The sequence below is a fragment of the Solea solea genome, chromosome 6 (genome assembly GCF_958295425.1).
Source record: "Solea solea chromosome 6, fSolSol10.1, whole genome shotgun sequence".
In the NCBI taxonomy this organism is placed as follows: domain Eukaryota; kingdom Metazoa; phylum Chordata; class Actinopteri; order Pleuronectiformes; family Soleidae; genus Solea; species Solea solea.
The window spans coordinates 26,301,355-26,327,570 of NC_081139.1; the positions used below are offsets into that span (position 1 = coordinate 26,301,355).

The 26,216-nt window shown below is 42.2% G+C and overlaps 1 protein-coding gene across 4 annotated transcripts in view; it reads right to left on the reverse strand.

The window, feature by feature from the left end:
* Positions 1–5,534: 5,534 nt before the first annotated feature.
* The window catches only part of LOC131461333 (transcription factor SOX-13-like), a 44,233-nt gene continuing 23,551 nt past the window's right edge, over positions 5,535–26,216 (reverse strand). Inside the window, exons 2-14 of one of the 4 annotated variants that reach the window (XM_058632502.1) lie at positions 23,879–24,098; positions 23,693–23,795; positions 20,578–20,664; positions 19,256–19,428; positions 18,364–18,432; positions 18,142–18,253; positions 15,493–15,566; positions 14,250–14,406; positions 12,046–12,173; positions 9,729–9,819; positions 8,228–8,398; positions 6,695–6,911; positions 5,535–5,921 (exon numbers count right to left, since the gene is read on the reverse strand). In XM_058632502.1, coding sequence (XP_058488485.1) covers positions 5,576–5,921; positions 6,695–6,911; positions 8,228–8,398; positions 9,729–9,819; positions 12,046–12,173; positions 14,250–14,406; positions 15,493–15,566; positions 18,142–18,253; positions 18,364–18,432; positions 19,256–19,428; positions 20,578–20,664; positions 23,693–23,795; positions 23,879–24,097 — 1,947 coding nt within the window. In that variant the 5' untranslated portion in view covers position 24,098 and the 3' untranslated portion in view covers positions 5,535–5,575. Of the gene's footprint in view, positions 5,922–6,694; positions 6,912–8,227; positions 8,399–9,728; positions 9,820–12,045; positions 12,174–14,249; positions 14,407–15,492; positions 15,570–18,141; positions 18,257–18,363; positions 18,433–19,255; positions 19,429–20,577; positions 20,665–23,692; positions 23,796–23,878; positions 24,099–26,216 lie in introns of all 4 variants that reach the window. The other 3 variants (XM_058632501.1, XM_058632499.1, XM_058632498.1) reach the window with 3 other exon arrangements.

Sequence of the window (26,216 nt, forward strand, 5' to 3'; positions counted from 1 at the left end):
CATTGTACATTGTACAGCAGAGTGGATGTGTGTGGGGTGTGTATATTGCACAGGTACGAAGTGTAAGAATATTGCAACAGATTGTAACAGATTGGAAGAGTTACTTAGTGTTAAGCACTCTTATTGCACTTGGATAGAAGGTGTTCGCAAACCTAGAGGTGCGGGCCTGGATGGACCTGTACCTCTTTCCTGAGGGCAACAGTGAGAACAGGCTGTGCCCAGGGTGTGAGCTGTCACAGGTGATGCTGGTGGCTCTGCGCAGACACCTGGTGTCGTAGATGTCTGACAGAGAGGACAGCTGCACTCCTATGGTGCCCTGTGCTGACTTTCTGACTCTTTCCAGAGCCTTCTTGTCAGCCTGAGAGCTGCTCCTGAACCACACCAAGATGTTGTGGGTGAGGATGCTCTCCACAGAGCACCTGTAGAAGGACAGCAGCAGGTCCTGGGACACGTTGACCCTTCTCAGTGACCTCAAAAAGTACAGGCGCTGCTGTGCCTTTTTCACAAGGGCATTGGTGTTAGTCCCCCATGTGAGGTCCTGAGAAATGTACGTTCCCAGAAACCTAAAGTGACTGACCCTCTCCACCAGGTCTCCCTCAATGAGAAGAGGAGCAAGAACCTCCTTCCCTCTCCTGAAGTCCAGCACCAACTCCTTTGTTTTTGAGGAGTTGAGTGCCAGGTTATTGAGGGAGCACCAGGCAGCGAGGTTCAGGACCTCCTCCCTGTAGGCTGTCTCGTCACCGTTTTCAATCAGCCCCACCACAGTGGTGTCATATGCAAATTTCACGAGGACGTTGCTGCTGTGGATTGGTGCGCAGTCCTGGGTGTACAGGGTGTACAGCATTGGACTGAGCACACAGCCCTGGGGAGCCCCGGTGCTCACAGACAGGATTGAGGACTGATGGTCCCCCAGCCTGACTGACTGCAGGCGGTCAGTGAGAAAGTCTCTGATCCATCTGCAGGTGTGCTCGCGATTCCCAGACCAGACCACGCAACTTGGACAGCAGTCTGCTCGGAACAAGTGTGTTGAAAGCAGAACTGAAGTCCACAAACAACATCCTCGCGTTACTGCCAGAGTGTTCAAGGTGTTTACACACTGTGTGGAGGGCTGTGTTGATGGCGTCCCCTGTGGACCTGTTGGCTCTGTACGCGAATTGGTGCTGATCGAGGCCAGGAGGCAACAGGGATTTTATGTACCTCAGAACCAGTCTCTCAAAGCACTTCATCACAGTTGAAGTGAGAGCCACAGGTCTGTAGTCATTCAGGCCACCGACCGACGGCCCCTTGGGGATGGGTAGCCAGCGAGAGGTTAAAAATGGTGGTAAAAAACCCCGCTAGCTGGTCTGCATAGCCCCTCAGTACCCTCCCCTGGACGCCATCAGGACCAGCAGCCTTAGATGGGTTCACACTCCGGAGCACCTTCCTTACCTCCTCCGTTGTTACTGTGAGGGCCAGGCTGTCAGCGGGCAGCAGTGTGGGGGCATCCTCCTCCTCTCTGACCTCAAACCTTGCGAAAAACTGATTCAGCTCCTCTGCAAGGTCAGTGCTGGTGCTAGTGGTGGGAGCACTGGAGCTGTTCATGTTTACAAGGTCCCGGATGCCCTGCCAGACACGTCGGGGGTTCCCCTTTACGAATGCCCCTCGATTTTCCTGGCGTACGCTGCTTTCGCCCGCTTAATGTCCCTACTCAGGTTGGATCTACATGAACTGTACAGCTCCTTGTTACCAGACCTGAACGCAGAGTCCCTGTCCCTCAGCAGCTGTTTCACCTCACAGTTCATCCACTGTTTTTTATTTGGATAATGTCTGATGAGCTTCTCCTCTGTGACATTATCTGTGCACGTTTTAATGTAAAACAGAACCGTGGATGAGAAGTCTGTGAGGTTGTCCTGGGCAAAAATGTCCCAGTTGGTGGTGTCAAAGCAGTCCTGGAGCTGTGGGATGGTATTTCCGGACCAAACCCGTATGGTTCTCACCTCAGGCATTGTTCTTTGGATTAGAGGTCTGTATGATGGGGTGAGAAACACATGTAACATGCTGGTAAAACTTAGGGAGCACAGTTCTTAAATCCACATGGTTAAAGTCTCCAGCTATAATGAAGATACCATCCGGGTGCGCAGATTGCTGTCTGTTGAGCGCAGCTAGCAGGGTCTTGCTAGCTGTGTTAGCATCAGCACTCGGCGGTGTGTATACGGCCGTAACCATAACAACCGTGTGCTCGGCCCAGATAGAAGGGACGACATCTGAGTGTTAAGTACTCCAAATCAGGGGAACAGTGTGTTTCTGTCACTGTAGCGTTGGTACACCACCTGTTGTTGGAGTAGATGATCAGTCCTCCTCCTTGATGCAGTTTGTGAATAATTAAACTCAATTTGTAAACTATTAAATGTTATAGCCAAACTGCTAAAATATATCAATACCAAATAATTAAAATGTAACGTTTGTGAGTAATTAGTGCCTGCTGCTGCAAGGCAGAATGCATTAAGTTTTGAGAAACCCCCACATATCTTATATCAAAATGTGCGGCTTGATCGGGAATGGTGTGCTATAACTCTTATAAGACTTTCGAGTAACCATGGTGACAAAAATCATGAAAAAGAAAATTCCACATACACATGAATGGGAAACGGAGAAAACCCCAGCCCACTTTGGAGCATCACAGTGTCGTCATACTTTAACGTAGAAACGTGACTGTAAATTTAAACAGGTCAAGACTTGGGACTTTTCCCACCTAAGTCAACGTTTTGATACATATTACAGTTCTTATACAATCACAGTTTAAGTTTTGTACTTTTTTTTTGACATTTTCAGATTTTATAATGAGTGTGTATTGCGTGCGTGGACGTTGACCTACAGTGACACACTCTGCTGAGATCCAGAAAAATAATCACAAAAATATCTAAACAAACTCTTCTCCTGTTCACAATTTCCAACCTACACAAACAATGTTTACATCAAAACGTTGGTATGGTTGTCGTCTAACTCTTTATTAAACTATGACATTTTGGTCAAATTTTAGACGACATACTAAACTATGACATTTTTGTCACATTTTGGACGACATACTAACCTATGACATTTTTGTCACATTTTGGACGACATACTAACCTATGACATTTTTGTCAAATCTTAGACGACATACTAAACTATGACATTTTTGTCACATTTTGGACGACATACGACATTTTGGCCAAATTTTAGACGACATACTAAACTTTGACATTTTACTGTAAGACCTGAGTGGCATGGTGGCGTAGTGGTTAGTAGGTCTTAGCTATGCTACTGTTGCAAGAATGTGCTGGGTTCAATCCCAGGTCTGAGATATTTCTGTGTGGACGACTGTTGTCCAAAAGCTGATATATATATATATATATATATATATATTTATACATATATTTATACATGCATGCACTATATGTCCTATGTTAACTAATTGCATAACAACCAGGGCTGTGGGAAGGGTTAAAGCTATATTTAATGGATAAAAATATCTAATGAAATCACACACAGGCACAGTTAACACAACCAATTTATTATCTTTCAAGAAAAACACACACGACTTTGAAAACATAGAGAAATGTACACCTTTAAATTACACAAGCTCTTATTAACAAAATAGTCTTTTTCTATATGTACAACAGCAGGTCCAACAGCAGGAGGCGCCACAGCACGTCTCCACCAAAATAACATCTCTGTACACAACAGCCAGCATCTTGACTTCATATTTTGATTAGTCAACCTTAGCAAAGGTGGATTGAGCCCAGCGTTGTTTAAAGGCTCATTTATACTCCACACAGAAGACGGGGACAGACGGAGTCTTTTGTCGCTAAAGAGCTTACGATCACGGACTAAACGCACAGAGCAATGCCAGCGGAAAACAGTGGGGGCAGTATAGAGACGAGAGTCGAGTCAGGAGAACAACAAAGAAGAGTTTAGAGGGGCATTTTACAGTTGTGAAGCCTCTGTGAGACGCTGCCAAACCACATCTGTCTTTACGGTGTCTTTACACTCAGTGGTTTACGATCCACTGTCGCAGACTCCGCTTGCGTTTCTGTCTATTTTGAGATTCCGCACAATAAAATAACCTCTTTAATGGCTCCTGCAACTCGGCTAACAGCCATACAGACGTACAGTATGTCGGGGAGAGACAGAGAGAATGTTGGGGACGGACGTCAAACTGAAGAAAGTGGAGTATAAATGGGCCTTGAGGCTAAACTGTCGTATTACTCATTGATTGAAGGAAACCGAGACACCAAATGTGTCCAGAAGTTTTAGCCACACATTAGCACATGCTAATAGCTAAACATACCGAGGCGGGGACAGGAATGAGGTAACAGTATGTTTCTGTTTGAACTGCTGTTTCACGTGTGTGGTTGTATGAGGTACTGACACACAGCTACTACCGTGGACGCTCTCACGCTCACTAACAACATGGTTGTCAGTAGCAACACAGCTGCGGAAAAACTGATTTTAGCCACAAAAAAACCACCTGTTCTGACTGGAAACCACAGGGACACAGGAGCTGCTGGTCTGCTGCTGCCTCGTGTGGTCAGCTTGTGTCACTGCGGTTTTCAAACACCAAGGTCACAGAATAAGACATGAATTTACTGATGGAGGCAGCAGTGGGTCAACTACGCCCATGTGCTGTGATGTAAAATGAATGAATGGTGGTTTGATGAAATGAGAACGAGAAGACAGCGGTGAAACACACTGACTGACCCGTCACTAGGATGACACCAATTCCAGTGCAGCTTCAGGGGAAATTAGAAATAAAAAATATGGAAAATTAAATATCTTCAGGAACAAGACCTGATGCAAGAGGGCCAAGAAAATGACATCAAAACGAAATGTTTCTGTATTTTCTGCCGTAATGGAGGAGAAAAAAAACACAAAAAAAACTGTTTCATACATAGACAGGAAGTGCAAAAAAAAAAGACAATATAAACAGCAAAAGAGTGATGTATAAAACAACACACTATGTTATACAGAATCACTGTACACTGTTTGTATGAGACTGAAAACCAGCTGATGAACTGTGTGACCACATATTCACAGATACCTGCTAATAAAACCCTGTCTCTGGTATTCAGACTGCATTATTTAAATAGTCGTCCATTTGCCGTGGAAACGTTTGAGGATTAAAGGTGCAGTAATCACTCATTTGACTTTAAAGGTTAAAGTCCCATGTAACAGCTCACATCATCATCATCCTCATGCTTTCTGTCTGTGTGCTACAATAACCCATAAGTACCAGCAGGAGGCGGTAGTGACACACTGACAACCACATGGAACCAGAGAGAAGGAAGTGACTGTGACACCTGTGGGACGTCTGTCGGCGAGAGGAGGAAAATAAGCAGCATGAGAAATAAAATGATAGAACTGCGTTTAAACTTTATCTAGCTAAGATCAGTGTGTGTGTGTGTGTGTGTGTGTGTGCGTGTGTGTGTGTGGGGCCACGGTTCATCATCATCATCATCATCATCATCCTCTGAGTCGTTTAAGAAACAGTGTCTCTTCCTGCCTCATTTTTACAAACAAACAAACAAACAAACAAACAAAAGCAAGCCCGCCCCCTTCAGTCCGTCAGGAGCACCAGTTCTCCCTCACTTCTCTCTCCTCCGTCACTTTCCTCTCCTTCACTGTACAGAGGCCGCTCCCTCTCTCGCTCCCTCTCGCGCTCCCTCTCTCGCTCCCTCTCGCGCTCCCTCTCTCGCTCCCTCTCTCGCTCCCTCTCTCGCTCCCTGGGCAGGGCGGTGGGCGTGGCGTGGCTCTCCGCTCGATGTGGGGCGGGCGGCACCTGCGGCAGGTAATGCTCCAGCAACGCGGGGTGAAAGGGCATGGTTGCCATGGAGACCGAGCCAGCGGCGCCGGGGTACTGGCCATCGCTGTGGGAGTAGTGGATCTGCTGAGGTTCTGGCTGACTGGAAGCAGACATGATGATGATGATCATTATTATTATTATTATTATTATTATTATTATTATTATTTAACACAGTTAACATGCGTCTAAGAAAATATAAGTTAAGTTGATCACATGTTGAGAAGGGTTAGGGTTGAAATCACTCTGTTATCGTGAATAACAGGTGAGTCCACACTCCGTCGTCATGACAACAGTGTCTGTCATCTCAGGAGTTTGTCTTTTTAAACTAAAAATATGACACCAACTGAACCAAACAGGGCTTTCCTCACACTGAGGACAATGAACACATGAACACATGAACACATGAACACATGAAGCCATCGTGTAACTAAACACCATTTAAAACAAAAGGAGAAAAAGGGAAAAACCAGAGAAAATCACTCTAAACCAGGGGTGTCAAACTCAAATCCATCGCAGGTCAATTTTAATACATGTGTGGTGGTCACGGGCCAAAACAAACATTTATTAAAAAACCTGTTTTAATTTGGCTGGTTTTTGTCTTCCCATTAGAAATGTGTAGTTTAGCTTTTCCATAGGAAAAAAGACTATAGTTTTGTATTAAAATTATTTCTGAAATAAATCGATTTTATAGATATAAGTTTATTATTAAAATGTTTAGTTTTTTTTATCTGCATCAATCTTTTACCTCCTGAACATTTAAGGATCATTTGTGGAGATTTCTCAATCTGCTTAATCTCCCTCTAAACAGTTCTAACCTCCAACTGGGAGGTGTTTGATTGAGATTCAGGATGAATAACATAGTAAGAAAGATACCTGTGTGTGTATGTGGCTCTCTGCTCCTGCCGGCGGCTCTTCATCATGGCCTTGTACTCGCCCACCCTCAGCCGCCGTCCCTCCACGATGCAGGTCCGTTTGGGTCGCGGTTTGTACTTGTAGTCGGGGTAACGCTCCAGGTGCTGCCGGCTCAGCCGCGCCTGCTCCTCATAGTACGGCTGCTTCTCCTGGTTGGACATAGACTTCCACCTGGAACCTGTTGGCAAAGGAAGTTCTTTACTGACACATGTAACAGGGTCAGTTACTACAGTATATTCAGAAGGTATTAAATACCTGATATTTATATGTTTTAAGTTTTGATTTTCAGATTTTACCCTGACACGGGAGGTTAAGGTACGTGATGTAGCAGACGTTCCTGCAGCAGCAGCACGCTGCCTTACATAGGTGTTTGTGTTTCTACAGAACTTTTCTAGTCTCCATTTATAATCAAAGATGCTTCACTTTTAATATTCAACGTTCCAGTCAAGTTTCAGTAGTTTAAACGTTGTGTTTTCTGTGTTTTTAAGAATCTTTATTCTCTATTGTACTTGTATTATGTTGTTATTGATGTTCTCTGCTCTTATTAGTGTGTATATTTCTGGCATATGTAAAGTATAACTGGTTTCTCTTCAGTGTGTTTTTGTGCAACTGAGAAATATATTTTCTCTATTTAATTTCTAATTTTAATTATTATTATATAATTGTTATTTTTTTTACCCCACAGATCTTGTTACATTTGTTATATTTAACATATATAGATTGAAATGTCCTTGTGGACATAATAATAATAATAATAGTAATAATAATAATAATAATAATAATAATAAGAAGAAGAAGAAGAAGAATAAAACATCACAGTTTGCTAAACCCTGTTGTGGGGGGCACTCGAGGGGGAGGGAGTCTCGTCCAGGGTGTCATTCAAGCTAGAACCGCCACTGTCAGAAGGGTCAAATCACGTCAGGGTCAATAGATTGGAAAGTGGAATATGGGCTTGTCAAAGTGATGCTGGTTCAAATCCCGGGCGCCCGAGCTCCTTTTGCTCACTGTTAGTGTCACTGTCACTAACTGGTGTGTGTGTGTGTGTGTGTGTGTGTGTGTGTGTGTGTGTGCAAACCAATGTTTTATCCTGTGGAAAAGACACACTTTCAACAAGGAAAGAGAAAAACTCAAATGTCTGAAAACATGATCGAACCAACATCCTCCAGGGCTACATTTGGTCAGAGAGACATCTTGAAGGATTGTGTGGAACACAAAATCATTATTAGAACATGTGCTTCATGTGTTTCATAGTCAAAATAAGAGAATATGATGATGATGATGATTCTTCAGTTGCTCAGGTCTAGATTCAGCAGCGTTATACAAAAGTAATGGAACACAATGTCTGTAACTACATTAAACCATCATGGTGTACAGAAATAGAGAAAGAGAGACTGTGTGTGTGTGTGTGAGGAGCGAGCAGGTGCATAGTCGTGTCCTCACTTGTGCGAGCCAGTGTCTTAGAATAGCGACACAGTGTGAAAGCGCTGGACTCACCCAGGATCTTGCTGATGGAGGAGTTGTGCATGTCAGGGAAAGCCTGCAGGATCCTCCTGCGCTCGTCCTTGGCCCACACCATGAAGGCATTCATCGGCCTCTTAATGTGGCCCGAGGAGGGAGGGGGCCGAGCCTCCGAGTAGCTGCCTGGCACGGTGACGGGGAGAGCACCTACGAGACACAGCGCTCCTGTCAGGGGAACTCTCCACGCTGCTGCTGCTGCTGCTGCTGTAACTGCTGCTGCTGCTGCTGCTGCTGCTAACGTAACTGCTGCTGCTGCTGCTGCTGCTACTGTAACTGCTGCTGCTGCTGTGACTGCTACTGTAACTGCTGCTGCTGCTGCTGTAACTGCTGCTGCTGCTGCTGCTGCTGCTAACGTAACTGCTGCTGCTGCTGCTACTGTAACTGCTGCTGCTGCTGTGACTGCTACTGTAACTGCTGCTGCTGCTACTGTAACTGCTCCTGCTGCTGCTGCTACTGTATCTGCTGCTAGTGTTGTAACTGCTGCTGCTGCTGCTGCTGTAACTGTAACTGCTGCTGCTGCTGCTGTTGCTACTGTAACTGCTGCTGCTGCTGTAACTGCTACTGTAACTGCTGCTGCTGCTACTGTAACTGCTCCTGCTGCTGCTGCTACTGTATCTGCTGCTAGTGTTGTAACTGCTGCTGCTGCTGCTGCTGTAACTGCTGCTGCTGCTGTAACTGTAACTGCTGCTGCTGCTGCTGTTGCTACTGTAACTGCTGCTGCTGTAACTGCTGCTGCTGCTGCTACTGCAACTGCTGCTGCTACTGTAACTGCTGCTGCTGCTGCTGCTGCTGTTACTGTAACTGCTGCTACTGCAACTGCTGCTACTGTAGCTGCTGCTGTTACTGTAACTACTGCTGCTGCTGCTGCTACTGCTGTAACTGTAACTGCAACTGCTGCTACTGTAACTGCTGCTGTTACTGTAACTACTGCTGCTGCTGCTGCTACTGCTGTAACTGTAACTGCAACTGCTGCTACTGTAACTGCTCCTGCTGTTGTTACTGTAACTGCTGCTGCTGCTGTTACTGCTGCTGCTAATGTAACTGCTGCTGCTGCTGCTGCTGTAACTGTAACTGCTGCTGCTGCTGCTGCAGTATGTTCTACGGCATCATTCTTGTTTTCTCTGAACATTCTCTGAATATTTCCACCTTCTTATTAAACTTTACTTGTCAAAGAGGAAGTTTCTATTTGTCAATGTGGAGATGTGTGTGGTGCTGGTTTTCAGTCAGTGTAAGTGTGATATTCTGAGGAGGCATATGATAGATATATAATTAATAATATAGACATTTGTTATGATAACAGTACAGCTCTGTGCCTTACAGTGAGAGTTGTATTGCTTATTTTGTATTCTTGGATCACTTGCTTACACAACTTAGATAGATAGATCAATAAAGTATCTATCTATCTATCTGTCTGTCTGTCTATCCATCTCTCTCTCTCTCTCATCTGTTGGAGTATTTATTTTGTGTGGACACTTACCCTCAGAGTCACTGCTGAGATGGTCCTCATGTCTGTCTTCACCTCGCTCAGAGTGAGAGATTCTCTCGCTGTGAGGAGAGCCTTTATACTCCTGTGGACAACAGAAGACACAGACAGGTGAGGCAGAGGGTGTAAGCCGAGACCCACACATATTAACACTTGAGCACAAAGGCACTATTTGAATTTGGAGGACACACAGTGAGCTGTTTAAGGTAAGGACGAGGACACATGCCACGCCATATCAGCTGCTGTTTAAATGCAAAGAAAGGAAGTTATGACACTACGGAGGAGGAGGAGGAGGAGGAATGATGTTTATTGTTTAAGGTGAAGGAGAAACAGCCGAGATGGGACTGTATCAAGTTCTGGATTTGCAAAGCTATCAATGACACCATCAGCGGATTATCTTTCATTCATTGTCAAGCTGTAAAACTTTATTTATCTCCATGTGCTGGAGTGGAATGCCAAAATAGGTCAGTCAAGACTGGTGCAGCAGCAGCAGCAGCAGCAGCAGCAGTAACAGCAGCAGCAGCAGCAGCAGCAGCAGCAGCAGCAACAGCAGCAGCAGCAACAGTGGAGGCCTGATGATGAAGCAGGATAATGGAGTGGAGGAAAAGAGCCACTGAGTCCAGTATTATGAGGGACAAAGAGAAGAGGGCAGGTGGCTCCGTCAATGCCACACTGAGGTCTTTGTGAGGCGGCAACAGCTGTTGCTCCAGGATGAGGCCGAGACCACAGAGCTGCAGCCACCACACAGAGTCAAGACCAGAATAAAGGGCAATGACAACAAAAACAACACAACAACAATTCAGCTGCTGGCTGAAACGTGTGCTTTTCAAAAGCTTTACGTTCAAATCAAATAAAAGTTGAATCAAAGAAAGATGAAATCAAAGAAAGATGATATCCTATATCTTTATAGGAGCGATGATTATCTCGTCATGGCGACGAACGACTTTTTCCCGCGGAGAAAGTCACTGAAAACGAAGCAACAGCTGGATGGAGAGACAGCTGCTCACTAAATGTCACATCAGTAAGATAAAAAACAAACAACAGCGTCTTCATCTGCTTTACACAGTGATTAGTTATGCACACGCAGCCGAGGAGAACACCTAAAATACTGTGTGTGTGTGTGTGTGTGTGTGTGTGTGTGTGTGTGTGTGTGGTTCCACTGCAGCTGGTGGGATATTCTTCTGTCAGTGAAATCCTCAGGAGGAGAAAGAAGACTCCGTGTAACCCTAAACCAAATTCTGACCGCTCATTAGACCTGCACATGTTCACAGAGTGTTTCCTTTACATCGAGGACACAGTGTAAGGTCAGCACACGTTCATTAAGCGTTCAGACGCTGAGAAGACTTCAGCCATGGTTCAGGTTTGATCCACTGATGCTGCTGACTGCAGCTGACAACTGCTACCGTAACTAACTAAATAGGGTAAATAAATATGTTCCAACAAATCACACGCGAGGGAGTCACTTTTAGCATTGAACTGTGAGCGAGCATCACCTTTAGCATACATTCCCTTCATTACAGATTTAATTCCACTTTTCCACTAACTCTCCTGTGTGTGTTTAATATATATATGTATATATATATATATATACTGTATATATATATATATTATATATACAAATTATATATAAATATATATATTTTATATATACATATATATAAAATATATTTATATATATATATATATTGTATATATAATATATATATATTATATATATATACTGTATATATTTTATATATACATATATAAAATATATTTATATATACATATATATAAAATATATTTATATATATATATTATATATATACATATATATAAAATATATATATATATTTTTTTTATTATTATTATTTTTTTTATAAAAAACATAAATAATAAATAAATAAATAAATAAAATGAATCCGCTGCTCCATTGCGGAGCAGGAGGGGGACACGTGTTACCATGTCCCCCTCACAGGGCCGTGACTAAGATTATAGGAACAACTCTACATTTTTTTGGTGAATTATTTTATTTCAATGAGTTGTTTGAACATACAAGCAATTTGTTTAATTTATAGTATAATTTACTCAGTTAGTCTATGGTTATTACAGCATTTCATGTTCATTAATGTACCCTCATTGTTCGGTGTTATGATAAACATGCTAATAAGTAGGTAGTTAATGATGAGTTTATGTATCCAAATATGAGGTGTTATACACAGTTTACTTTGCTTCTATATTTGAATGTAGCCGTAACTCTGGTGTGTTTTCAGGAATGATAATGTGTATGTCTGACAGGTGCTGTGACCTGACTGTGTGGGAATAAACTCACCATCTTTCCAGCGCTGTCTCTCTCCCGCCCTCTCTCCCCCCTCTCCCGCCCTCCGCTGCTGTGGTTCTTCAGGAGTTGTTGGGCATCATGGATGGCCTGGCTGACCACATCGCCGTCGCCGAGGAAACCTGCAGACAAAAACCCCACAGGATGAGACCAGAGGAAGAGCCAAATGGTGTGGAGACAGGTGAGGACTGTGTGGTCACAGTAGAACGCACATGTGAATAAAGAGGGAAGCACGTGTCAACAGTTACTGATGCTCTTTAGTTACCGATCACCAAGTTGAGTCCTGCCACACTGTGGTCAAGTGGCTAAATTCTTATAATTCCAGTGCTGACTTCCTGTTAGTTCATGTGCACCTCAGACATATGAAAAGATTTTGTTGTCTTTTATGATAAACTGTATAAGAGTGTAAGAGAATAAACGCTTCAGGTTGAATCAGCGATGAAAGAAATGTAGAAAAATGTAATTTAATCACTCGTTCACTCCTTCAAAGGTAAAGCTGCTATTTAAATGCTTGACTTTGACCTTACTTAACCTAATATTCCCTCACAATAATGAATTGAATGGCGTGAAGAACAGGCTGCACACAGTGACTTTAAAGGTAAACTGTGTTGTATTATGTTCAGCGTGCTGTTTCTCTCTCATAATGGGTTGTGTATGCAGTTTGTCCTTGAAGCCTCGTTAACTCGCTGAAAGCTTTTTTTCCTTCCTCACAGAAGAATGTCTGTATTGCTTCCATCGATGTTCACCATCACCTTCCTTGATACCTCGGCTGGCACATCTGTTGATTTGTTAGCCCAACAGTGTGAAAGGATGAGCAACATCACGTGTGAATCACACAACACGTGTGCAGTTCTGCAAAGCACACAGGAAGATGCTCTCAGAGAAAAACTTTCTGATCCCATTGTCACCTAGATTAGGATTAGATTACTGTAACTCTTTATTATGAGGATGTTCCAACAAGTCTGTTAGAACCCTTCAGTTCATACAAAACGCTGCAGCACGAGTTCTGACAGGAACTAGAAAGAGAGACCACATAACTCCAGTGTGAGGTTCTCTACACTGGCTCCTCCGTACAGTTTAGAATTCAATTTAAAATCCTCCTCCTCACGTACAAAGCACTAAATGATCCTTAATGATCCTTAAAGGAAAGACCTGGTCTTACCTTTCACGCTATAAGATCACTTAGGTCACAAAATACAGGTTTACATGTGATTCCCAGAGTCTGTAAGAGCAGAATGGGAGGCAGAGCCTTTAGTTACCAGGCTCCTCCCCTCCTGTGGAACCAGCTCCCAGTGACAGTTCTGGAGGCGGAGCCTCTCTCTCTTTAAAACTTAAAACTTTCCTTTTTGTTAGAGCTGGCTCAGGGAAACCTGAACCACTTTCTCTCCTCATCATGCAGGCTGCAGGATCCAGATCCAGTTTTGAGGCTATTGTTATTATTATTATCATTAGCAGTAGTATAATAATATTATTATTATGCTATAATTAAAGTAACAATCATTAACAATCTCTGCTGCTGCTTATATAAATGACATTGTAGTTCTATAAACATGTCATCACTGACTCATAACTGTCTAACTGTCAAACTGTTGTAAATCTGCTCCTGGTCTCTCTCTCCTGTCTCGACTTCACCTCCCTCTTTCACTTTCTCTCCCCCTCCTCTCCTCTGTCCACAGTTTTCCTTTCCACAGAGTGGGTTTAGTCATCAAAACCCGATTCTATGATTTTTCAGCTTCTTAAATGTGAATATATTCTGGTTTCTTTGCTCCATCCATCCACATGAGGGTCACAGGAGGTGCTGTACTAACAGAGCCGGGAATCAAACGCACAACTTTGGAGTTGAAAGACCCTAACCCCTTGGTTTTAATGCTGCTGCATTGATAATCATCATATTTATTATATTTAGTCAATGACACTAAATATTATAAATGATGTATGTAAATATGGATTAAAGAAAAATATACAAAAGTCACTTAATAACACGTGCTATAGCAGAAATGGACCATATTTACAGTCAAAGCTTTATATCCACATATATCTCCTATATAATCCAGATATTATTAATAAACTATATCACACAGCCGTACAGAATTATTAATTTGAATAATGTAAGATTGTTTCCATAGTGCCCAGCCCTTTGTTTGAGGTTTCAAACGGGGCATCTGTTTTGCAAGTGAGAGTCAGGTGTTGTCACTCACTGAGGGCAGATCGTGGTGGACTGTCTCTCTGCAGGTCTCTGGGTCTGTAGGCTCCCTGCAGTGCCAGGGTGCCCAGCTCCAGACTCTGTGGACTGGGTGTTTTCCCCAGCTCCAGCCCCTTTGGCTTAGAGGTCAGGTTCAAGGGTTGACTCGCTTCCTAAACACACACAGTGAGAACAGATTAGCAAGGGAGGGGCCACTTAGGCACATTCGGGCGTAGCTGCGAAAGGCGAGGGTGTGCGTGTATTCCGGTTATCAGCCGCAGATTTGACGTGTCGCAGCGCATCTGTCACGCCTTTGTAGCATTTCTTTTCTTTTCTTTTGTCTTCATGTTCACTTCACCTTCTCTCTCTCTCTCTCTCTCTCTCCTAAACCTTGTTGGTTTGTTTCCGTTAAGAAAAAGTCATGCAAATCCAACAGTTTGTGCACACGCACACACACACACACACACACACACACACACACCAAACATAAAAGAGAGGGTGTGGTGTATCAAACAGGCTTCTCAGCCTCTAAATGCCAAGACAGTTTATTATCTGTTTAATCTGGAGAGCTTTTCTTTACCACCATCCACTACACACAAACACAAGACTGCACAATACACAATCAGTAATAAAATAATCCTTTGCCTGTGTCACTGTGCACAGGGTGGATGCATTCAAAGAAGGTTATGTTTGTGTTGGCACTTGAGTTTGGTACAATGAGATTTGCATTGAGTCCATAGTGTAAACACAGAGATGCTACACTGGCGGTCAGTGTTGCTGTATACTGTTTCGTATTCATGGCTTTGTGATGATGTCACCTGTAAGCGTTTTCAAAGGCAAGTGACAGAATCGAGTGGATTTAATCAAGTAGTTTCCAAGTTTCTGTTTTTTCTTTTTTTTAACAGCAGTGAAAGGATGAAAACAGCAGTAAACAATATTAAGATGGCATGGTACAAATAATGTGAGCGACAGTATAAATAGTATGGAATAGAAGTGTATAGTATTACAGTGACATACAGTAGTGCTCCGAATATGCAGAGCCTACAGCAGCAGTATACAATTACAGGTATAGTATACATTATATTTATATAGATTATAAATTATAACTGTAACTGGAGTTTTTTTTAAATTTCTATTGGATTTTATTCTGGTTTGTTCCAATATGGTGGCAACATTGGCGCCTAAGTCTGCGACATCTACATATTTATACGCACACATCATGTCTATGGTCGACACAGTACACTGTAGTGAGACTGTACCTGCCGGAAGGAACCACTGCTCCTCTTGACGGGGGTGGGATGAGGGCTTGGGAGCAGCTGCATGGGATAGTCCACTGCTGTGGAGGATGAAACATTTTCAGCATGAAAAACACTCGTCCCTCTCTGTGTGTGTTCAACACACAAGCTACAGCAAAAAGTATGGGGACACAAATAAATCACGATATGTATATATATAAATATACAGTAGGTGTATATGTATGTGTATATATATATATATACACATATATAAATAAATATATATACACATATATATACATATATATGTGTGTATATATATATATACACATATATATATATACTAAATTCCTCTTTATACCCTTTATATACTAATACAATACAGTTTTGCTTCTTAACATGAAACATAAATCACCTCATGGTATATTAATCCTATTGCTCAACCCAAATCCACAGACATACCGGTTGTAACTTGCCTGCTCTGTAACTTAAGCTGCTCTCATTTTCTTCACAAACACAAGGGTGGAAGCATTTTAAATTTGGGACACCACAGAAAGTCAATTCATAAATAAAGAGGAGAGGTAATTATGAAAATCAATGTCCCCTGCTCTTACATTTCTGATTTGACATAGAAAATGGAATCAGGCTGTTTTTCATATACCTTTAAGAAAGTAGATGGTGGGTCACATATCAAAAAAAAAATTGTGTCTAATTCATAATATCACCCTGATTTTGTGACATCGCAAACGGAAAAGTGGTGTCATGATCCCTAATTATAACAATATTTTTTCTCTGACATTTTCTGGACCAAACCAAGTTGATCAGTTGATGGAGAAAATAACCGACAGATGAATCGATGATGAAAATAAGCATTAGTTCTTCTGCACACATTCATGAATCAAAACATCTTAACACACTTGCACACAGCTGCACACATTTCTTTATATAAAGAAAATGAATGGTGGGCCATGAATTCCACCAATGACGCTTTAAAGACTTACTCTGTGCCACTTTGTTTTGAAAACGTCGCTCGGAGCGCAGCGTTCAAGACGAGTGAAAGCAAGAGTGAACAAAGGCGCGGCTGTCTGAGCTGTGCCATGTATAGCCGGCTAACTGTACAAGCACGAGTGTATGAAAGGTACTGTCAACCACATTGTTCATCTGAAGGCTACGTTTGTATCTCACTGATGTCTTTTCATTTTTCTATTAAACACGCCTCGAGCTGAAGTGCTGAAAAGCACTAGAGGGTGAAGATCTACAGGAACTCCTTGAAAACTCGTGCACATGTAGTGATGGTGACAACTTTTCCACAACAAAGGGAGGACCTTCATTTTTTCAGTCTGAAGAGAGAGATAGATCACAGTGAAAGATCACAGTGATAGATCACAGTAAAAGATGACAGTGAAAGATCACAGTGACAGTGATAGATCACAGTGAAATATCACAGTGAAAGATCACAGTGGCAGTGATAGATCCCAGTGACAGTGATAGATCCCAGTGACAGTGATAGATCCCAGTGAAAGATCCCAGTGACAGTGATAGATCACAGTGAAAGATCACAGTGACAGTGATAGATCAGTGAAAGATCACAGTGATAGATCAAAGTGACAGTGATAGATCACAGTGACAGTGATAGATCACAGTAATAGATCACAGTGACAGAGATTGATCACATTGATAGATCGCAGTGACAGATCACAGAGATAGATCACAGTAATAGATCACAGCGATAGATCACAGTGATAGATCACAGTGACAGTGATAGATCACAGAGATAGATCACAGTGATAGATCACACTGATAGTGATAGATCACACTGATAGTGACAGATCACAGTGACAGTGATAGATCACACTGATAGTGATAGATCACACTGATAGTGATAGATCACAGTGATAGTGAAAGATCACACTGATAGTGATAGATCACACTGATAGTGATAGATCACAGTGATAGTGATAGATCACACTGATAGTGATAGATCACACTGATAGTGATAGATCACAGTGATAGTGATAGATCACACTGATAGTGATAGATCACACTGATAGTGATAGATCACAGTGATAGTGAAAGATCACAGAGATAGATGACAGTGATAGATCACAGTGACAGTGAAAGATCACAGAGATAGATCACAGTGACAGTTATTGATCACAGTGACAGTGATAGATCATAGTGATAGATAACAGTAATAGATCACAGTGACAGTGAAAGATCACAGAGATAGATGACAGTGATAGATGACAGTGATAGATCACAGTGACAGTGAAAGATCACAGAGATAGATCACAGTGACAGTGAAAGATCACAGAGATAAATCACAGTGACAGTGATAGATCACAGAGATAGATCACAGTGACACAGTGTCTTTCTCTCTGCACCACCAGATACAGTGTGAGTGACTGACAGTCTTGTCTCACTGAGAAGTTGAGACTCGCTGCCAGACCACGCCCCCTTTGTTCAGATCTACCTCAGTGACACAAAGTGACCACATGGGGCAGCAGTCGACCAGCAGCTCTTGTGTCCCCGCTAGCTAAAATCACAAATCTTCTCTAAAGACTTGCTTCATAAGTTCTTGTGATGCTGTCATGATTGATTTAATGTAATAATGTAATATTGATTGTATTTTCAGTTATTTGGTGAAACCTCTCTGCTAACGTGATGACTGACCTGGCTTGCAGGGGATTGGTTGCAGTGGCAGGGTCATCTGGGAGTCAGAGGTGACGGGGAGAGGCTGTGTGCTGTGGTGGAAGGCCGGGATCATCACGTAGGGCATGTTCACCTGCTGGGACAAAGCAGGACAATTGCACTTTACATATAAGTTCTAGAGTCATCCGCGCTGTCTGTATCACTGTGTGTGTGTGTGCGTGTGTGTGTGCGAGAGGCGCTGACCTGGATCTGCTGCTGGAGCAGGTTTATCTTGTGCTGCTGCTGGATCAGCTGCTGCTGCTGTTTGGCAATCTGTGACACAAGACATGTTTTGTTTTCACAAACATCGTGAATTCCCATGGTACACAGCAAGGGAAGCTCCGCCTCCTCTGAGAATAAATGGTCAAACATGTGCTGTTGTATTTACACTTCATTGCTAAAGTAATAAAGCCGGAAATGAAGAGAAGCAACCGCCGCTGACTGTGAGTGAGCATGATCCCGGCCTCACTCAGCTGCTCCACATGTCATGCATTTCATTTGTGTTTGGGAAGCACTGCTTTAGAGCACATTATAACATACTTCCCGTACCGTTGCATTGCGTTGGTGCCTAAATTGTGTATTTTTCCTGTAACATTGTATATAATGTCATCCCTTATAGTTTAGTTGTGGGTGATGAACACTCAGAAACCTAAACACTTCACAGGAAACAGATGAAGAATCTACTGTACTGGCTCTTTTATCAGGGTCACCATTTGAATAGAACAAGTCTTATTACAACAGTCTAGGGATGGGCACGAGTATTCGAGTATTCCATTGTGTATTTGATTATAAAAAGTCGATCAGTATTTGTGTATTACGTGCATTCATAAAAACGACCTCATTTGTTAACGTTCATTCAAAAGCCTCATGCTTCTGTGTCCTTGTTGTTTATTCTGTTCAAATTAAACCTCCCAAACAAAGCTTGTTCTTAGACTGAATCCATCTAATTTGCCTAATCTTAACGCTTCTGCACATGGAGTCAAAACACTGACACGAATGCACAGAGCGGACTTTGTTTCAGTCGTCCATTCCCTCCCGTTCCTGGCTGTGTGTTGTTTGCATGTTTTGATCTTGATGTCCGGATCGTGAGTGCTACCTGTTCTTGCTGCTGTCGAGCCAGTTCCATCTGCTGCTGCTGCTTCTCCAGCAGCAGCGCGGCCATGTTCCTCTGCTCAGAGTGGGCTCCCAGGAGCTGCTCCCTGAGACCGCTCAGCTGGTTGATCATCATCAGCAGCTGCAGCTCCTTCTCTGCCAGAGACTCCGGGGTTCCTAACGTCGTGTCACACGTGCATCTTTGTTATTTTAACATGTGTCTCTCAGTCAATAAACTAAAACCAACACTCAGCCAGGTCCCACGACATTTATACAACATACATACATACTTCATGATTAGGTTATTCATTTGTTAATAAAGTTTATCAGTTTTCACACAGGACTAGACAATATATGGATATTATAGCTGCATGAGACAAGAAGATCATCATATTTATTATAGTGAATACATTTGTGAAGTACCGTTTCTAAATGATACATTATTGATTTGATTCATATTGTGATAGATATCGATATCAAATTCTATAAAATAATATCATGGTAAGATTTATATCATGATATCACCCACGGATTATATTCTCCGTTATCTTCAATTTAAAAATAAATAAATATATATATATAATTTTTTTTTTGTGCATAGCTGTAGGAAGACTTGCTAACAAATATAATATAATATTAACAAAGTGAAAGAGGGCATATTGTCACCTAGTGATTGATGGTTTTTGAGATGAATATTAATAAAACTTTTAAAAATAATTAATTCAAAAATATTCTATAATATAATATTCAATATATATACTACATAATATTTAGTCTATTCATGTCATAAACATAACATATCTCTGTTGTACACACCAGCTTCAAAAAATCCAAACTATACATTTGATCCAGTGTATGTGTTGAGTTTTAATTACTTATATTATTTTCATCATCGATAATCAACAGATAAATGGATGATGATGATTTGGTGCATTAAACGTCAGAACATGCTGAAAAATGTCCATCAGTGTTTCTGAACATGTTCTCAAATGTCTTGTTTTGTACTTTGCGGCTAAATGCTAATAACGTATTCATGGACTAATGAAGCTGACAGGTGTGAATGGCAGGAAACAAAAAGGCTTCACGGTATATGGGCTCACTATTTGGCAAGCAACACATCACCAGTGCCCTTTTTATGTAATGAGTTAAAACACCTTATTAATGATCTGTCAAATGTCAACGACTTCATTAATAACCTCATCATAAGCCATTTATATAATCCTTCATCGGCGTGGTCTTTAAATAAAGCAGCAAATTCTGTTTGTGGCAGGTTTGAAAAATATTATATAAAGGGAATAAAGGTGTTGATGGAGCCTGAGTGCTGACCTTTGAGTTGTCCTGCCCCCACTGTGCTTTTATCCAAGAGTTTCTCCTTCCAGTCCGTATTCAGCAGCTTCTCAATGGTCGGCATCACTATTAACAGCACACAACAGGTTGCATTAGATGACGAGAAAAAGTATATTCTGCCAAATAAAAATCCATCAGACAACAAACTTCTTTCTCAGCCTCTCCCCCGCCTCCCTAATGGCATCTATTGAAGAACACATCTGAGGTGCAGAAGAGCAGAGGTTGTTTGTGTGTCTGTGAGAAGTTTTTAAGTGTTTGAGTGGATCAATATTTGGACAGGCGAACAAATTCGAGGTCAGCTGGTGAGGAGCGTTTAAGAAAAATCTGAGGGCGAGGAGAGCAGGCTGGAGAAGGACTGGAGGGCACGGAGCGTCTCAGGAGCAGCGCTCTACTCCACATGTGATGGACTGAACAAAACCGGACAAGAAAACAACACAAAAAAGAAATAAAAAGCACCTCAATCCCCCTGAAGCCCATTCAAGACCCAAACAACGTCCTCGCTCTGCTGGAAAAGCGTCACTTCTACACATCAATTTGCTGCAGACTGCTTTTGTTTAAACGCTGAATGGCAGCAGGAGGTCGTGCACCGAAACACACGTGCTACGGAGTCGTCAAAGCCGCGGCACAAACTGTACGGACTTCTTTTTTATTTGTTTACAGTGCATGAGAGAAAGACTCAGGGTGAGAGGTTCAGAGAAGAAGCAAACAGGTGCAGTTTTAAATGGGAATACTGAACCCACTGATCCACAGAATCAATCACAAGCAGGTTTTTACAGAGAAGCCAACGTCGAGCAGTTACAATTCATCCCTTTTACCCCGCACACAATATTTATTTTGAAGCTAATACTGTTCACGTCATGTTTAACGCTGGAAACAGCTGTGCTAGTTTCTGAGTAATAACTATGAATCGTCAACCAGTTATTTATATATATTTAGAGTCATTCACGGCAATGTCACATTAAACCAAATATCAGTGGTGTAATAAGGTTTAGAGCTGAAACGATTAATCGATTATTAATCGATTACTAAATTAATCGACAACTATTTTGCTAATCGAATAATCGGTTTGAAGCTTTTTTCATGATTAAAACAACATTTCCGATTGTTTAAGCTTCTTAAATGTGAATATTTTCTTAATTTCTTCGTTTGATAACAACGAAATCATTCAAAGTGAATCATTTCGGTTTGAGAACATCATCATTTCCAGAATTTCTGATATTCTGAACACCAAACGATTAATCGAGAAAATAATCGTCAGATTAATGGATTATGAAAATAATGGTTAGTTGCAGCTCTAATAAGGTTGGATGTTTTAATCCCTGGCTCTGCTCATGTGTCACTATGCTGCGAGGTTCCAGTCTACGGAACGCCCCGTCACAGGTTTCAAACACATGCTGCTACACTGTGTGTCTATGATATTGTTCAGGCTCTAATTTTTATTTACTTTTATTTCTCAATCACTGCAATAAAAAAGCAAAGTTCACTCAACATTCTAAATCGCCACAGCTTCTCTTCTTCTCCAGGAGACTCAGTCTTATATAAAGTACCTTGGGAATGGGTGGAAACTAACGTAAAGCAGCTCATCGAGACTAGAAAAGATCTACATAAATACAGACCATAATACCAACTCTTCTTCTTTGATTTTACTGTGTAGTAACAAGTAAAAAAGAGAGTTGGAGTAAAAGTACAATGAAAAAGTCATGTAGAGATACGTGAATGTTGTACTTTAACAAAGTTACACTGATGAGAACAGTGACTTCATGATGTGCAGCAGCTGACACTGCTGTCCGCTGATGTTCTAATGGTATAGAGTAAGTTGAAAATGTCTGTTTGGAACCAACGTGCTTCTGTGGCGCATGTTTCTACTAAGCAGAGTAGGTGAGTGACGTTGCTGCAGGGTCACTGAATTTGTTAACACATTAAACTGATAAAAAAAAACAAAAAAACTCTGTGTATCCTCTCTTATTTAGAGTCAACAAAGGCCGCTTTGACCTACGCCTGCGGCCCGAGTATCGAAACACGTTAGATGTGTGTCGCCATTGCACAAAAGATGAACGAATGATGTTTGAATTCAATTCTGTAAAACCAAGAACACGTCACATCAACTGATATCAGACAAGAGTGTACACTGATCTATCTGAGACAGGCCTTCACGGCGTCTAACAACCCAACTGCACTGTAGCGAGGAATGATTTGTCAGTGTTTATTCAACGTCAACATCACATTATACTCTTTCCATGCCTACAGCCACATCTGCTCACACAGAGCAACACCGTTTGACTATTGAGTCAATGAGTAGAATATTTCATGTGTGCATTTGGACTAGAATTGGCAACAATAAAGTAATGTTCTTCTCGCTTGTACTCAGGTAATGCAGCCTCGTAATAGACGTCATATCTCTGTGAACTCTATGCAGTTTTGTAAAAACTCTCCTCATATCCAAGACTCTACATTGAAAGTTGATGTGTTCATCTAATCAATTGGGGAAAAAGTGGGGCAAAAAACAATGAAAGAGTTCTATGTGTGCGACTGATTATGTCTTAAGTTTAGGAAAGAACAACAAACGCTGCATGTTGTCCATTGTTCGCCTTTGTTTATAGTGTCACGTTCTTCATCTTTGTGGAATTCACTGGCATGATATTGAAGCACATACCACATGCGTGACAGTGAGTGAGTGAAAATGTCATGTGTGATGTTGGGTTCGGCTTTTCCCAAGCTTTGTCTGCGGGGAGGTCACACTTTCATCCACACTACTCTGTTTCCATCACATTTTAAATCCCTTACTATGGAGAGGCTGGAAAACACCGCTGCGTTTCATCCACGCTACTACGCTTTCATTTGAACACGTCCACACACACACACACACACACACATCCCATTCACATGTCAGCACACACTTGCTGGTTTAAACAGGAAGTGGATTCTCATTGTTTGCTCAGTTTTACAAAGTAACTTACGAGAAACAACACTGGTGAAAAGTAGAACAAGGACTTTCAACTGACTGTCACTGTGGTGAAGCTGAAACAGAACCAGTGTGTCATTACACAGACAGACAGACAGACAGACAGACAGACAGACAGACAGACAGACCGACCTTCTTTGAAGCTGGACTGCCCGTGTGGTTGGTCATGTGTCCTGATCTCCTTCAGTCCCATGGGGCTCTGCCCGTGTGTCAGGTCCTTACCTGGAGAGCCCTCCTGTCAGGACACACACAGACAGGACAAAGCATCAGACCCAAACCTTCCTTGAGAACCCGGCCGTTCGCCAGCGTTCTTCTTACCGAGGGAGAGCGGGACAGTGGCGGCGTCAGCTGTCGAGCCTCCACCGGCTGATTTCCTGCCCAGTCACGTGAAGGAGATGTTTTGGGAGGATCGGCGTTGGTCGCAATGACTCCGCCTCCCTCGCCGAACTCCTCCTGTTCTAGTTTGACACCAACTCCTGCCATGCTGACATTCCCACCAGAGAGGAGGTGCAGCACTGGAGGGCTGGGATCAACCATTCTGTCGAAAGACAAACACAACACACAATACTAAGTGTTGTTTGGTTATGGAGAGGTTATGGAAATCCACATTTGAATAATAAACATCTTTTTCGTAAAGGAAACAACGAAGAACTAACAAGAAGTATAGATACATATACATATATACACATATATATGTATATATATATATATATATATACATATATATATATATATATATATATGTATATATATATATATATATATATACATATATACACCAGACAGATTAAAAGATTACACTGAATCAGACTATTTTGGTATTGGTATAAATGCTGTAGATCAAGATCAAGAATACCTTTATTGTCATTATGTACCTCCGTACATCCTAACATGACAGTTTGTAATTTAGTGCAGATTAAAATCAGAAATAAATTTGATATAAATAGGTCTCAATGGAAAGCCAAAATATAAATTGTGCGTTTAGTGTAATTTTTCATGATAGAGGGGGTAAGTTTGAGCTGTCATGACAGTGAGGAGATGCTGTGTTAGGGTCAGAGGTCAAGGATTAGCGGCTGGTGTGTTAGCACCACCGTAAGTCACTGACACTTATTGTCTGTGTGTGTGTCTGTGTGTGCGTGTGTGTGTGTGTGAGATAGTAAATAATAGGAGGCTGAAGAGCAGGGAGACAGTCAGTGCCTCAGTGAGGGAGAAAAAGAGTGAAAGGAGGAGAGTGACAAAGGTTTGTACCACAATGAACTTGAACAAATCAACCTGCATGTGTGTGTGTGTGTGTGTGTGTGTGTGTGTGTGTGTGTCATTTCCCAGCTCTGCAGCAGCAGGAGGAAAGAAAAACACAGCAGACAGCAGAACAAAACAAACAGAACACACAAGGGCAAAAAGTGCACATATATATAAAGAGGCAGAAAAAAGGCCATTGTTGGAGCCGGGGAACAAAGGAAGCCGGGACAATGGGGAGAGGCTGACAAAAGCCGCCGGCCGCAGGAAACAGGCCGGATAACAATGCCAGCGGAATGTGCCGACCAACTCGGGAACACGGCACGAAAAAAAAAAGCAGAGCGCCACCATTCTGTGGAAAGCATAATAATGATTAGACCCTTCTCCTCCTCCTCCTCCTCCTCCTCCTCCTCCTCACTCAGCCTGCACACTGTGCTCGTGAACAAAGCCACCTGTCTGCCAGGGTCTAATGCTGTGTGTGTGTGTGTGTGTGTGTTTTAACCTGCACAGTAAACGGCAGCTATGACACTGAAGGGAAAACAGTTGCAGAATAAATTTAGGTCCAAAAATCCCAGCACATCATTTCCATTGCCGTGGTTTGGCTTGTCCTGTGTTGTCTTTTGAAAGGTGATGTCATAGATGCATCAAACATAAGCCAGAAGAAGAAGAAGAAAACAACAACACAACGGAGCTCAGGTTACACGTGTGACTATTACGCCTTGTTTTAAATCCATCTCTCGTCCAAACTGACAAACAAAAAGTGTAATCATTTTTGTTCTTGCTCTGCTCTGAGGTACAGGCATTAGCATAGCTGTTAGCGTAACTGTAAATCCTTGGTGTGAAAGTGCATTCCATTTGTAGTCGGAACTCGGAATTTCTCCAACTCGACAACTTGGGGCAAACAAAACTGACTCCAACACAGGATTCCACCACACACACACACACACTACTACACTCACAGTGAATCAGACACACAAATGCTCAATATTTAACTGTAGACATGTACAGCGTTGTTATTAACGTGTGTATATTAATGTGTATGTATATAAATATATATATATATACATACACTGAGATCTGATTGGTAAAGCCGTGATAAACTGTTGGATAAAAGTGAAAAAGTCAGATATTATGCAACATTTTGGACCGTGATATGAGGCTATACACTGTGTATCACTGTATAAGGCCAACAGACGTTCCACCGACACTGACACTGTCCTCAGTAAGACCTGAGCTGTCAGTTTCAGTCGCGTCTCATTGCTGTGTTCAGGTTCCTGTGTGTCTAGTTGAGCTTTAGAAATGGAATAAGACGTGCACTCCTGAGAGTGAGAGGCGACAAACTGTTTAGCCAACATGGCAGTGAGCGCTGTCGGCCTCAGCGAGGGTCTGATTGTGTGTCTGCAGGGGGTTGGGCCGGCAG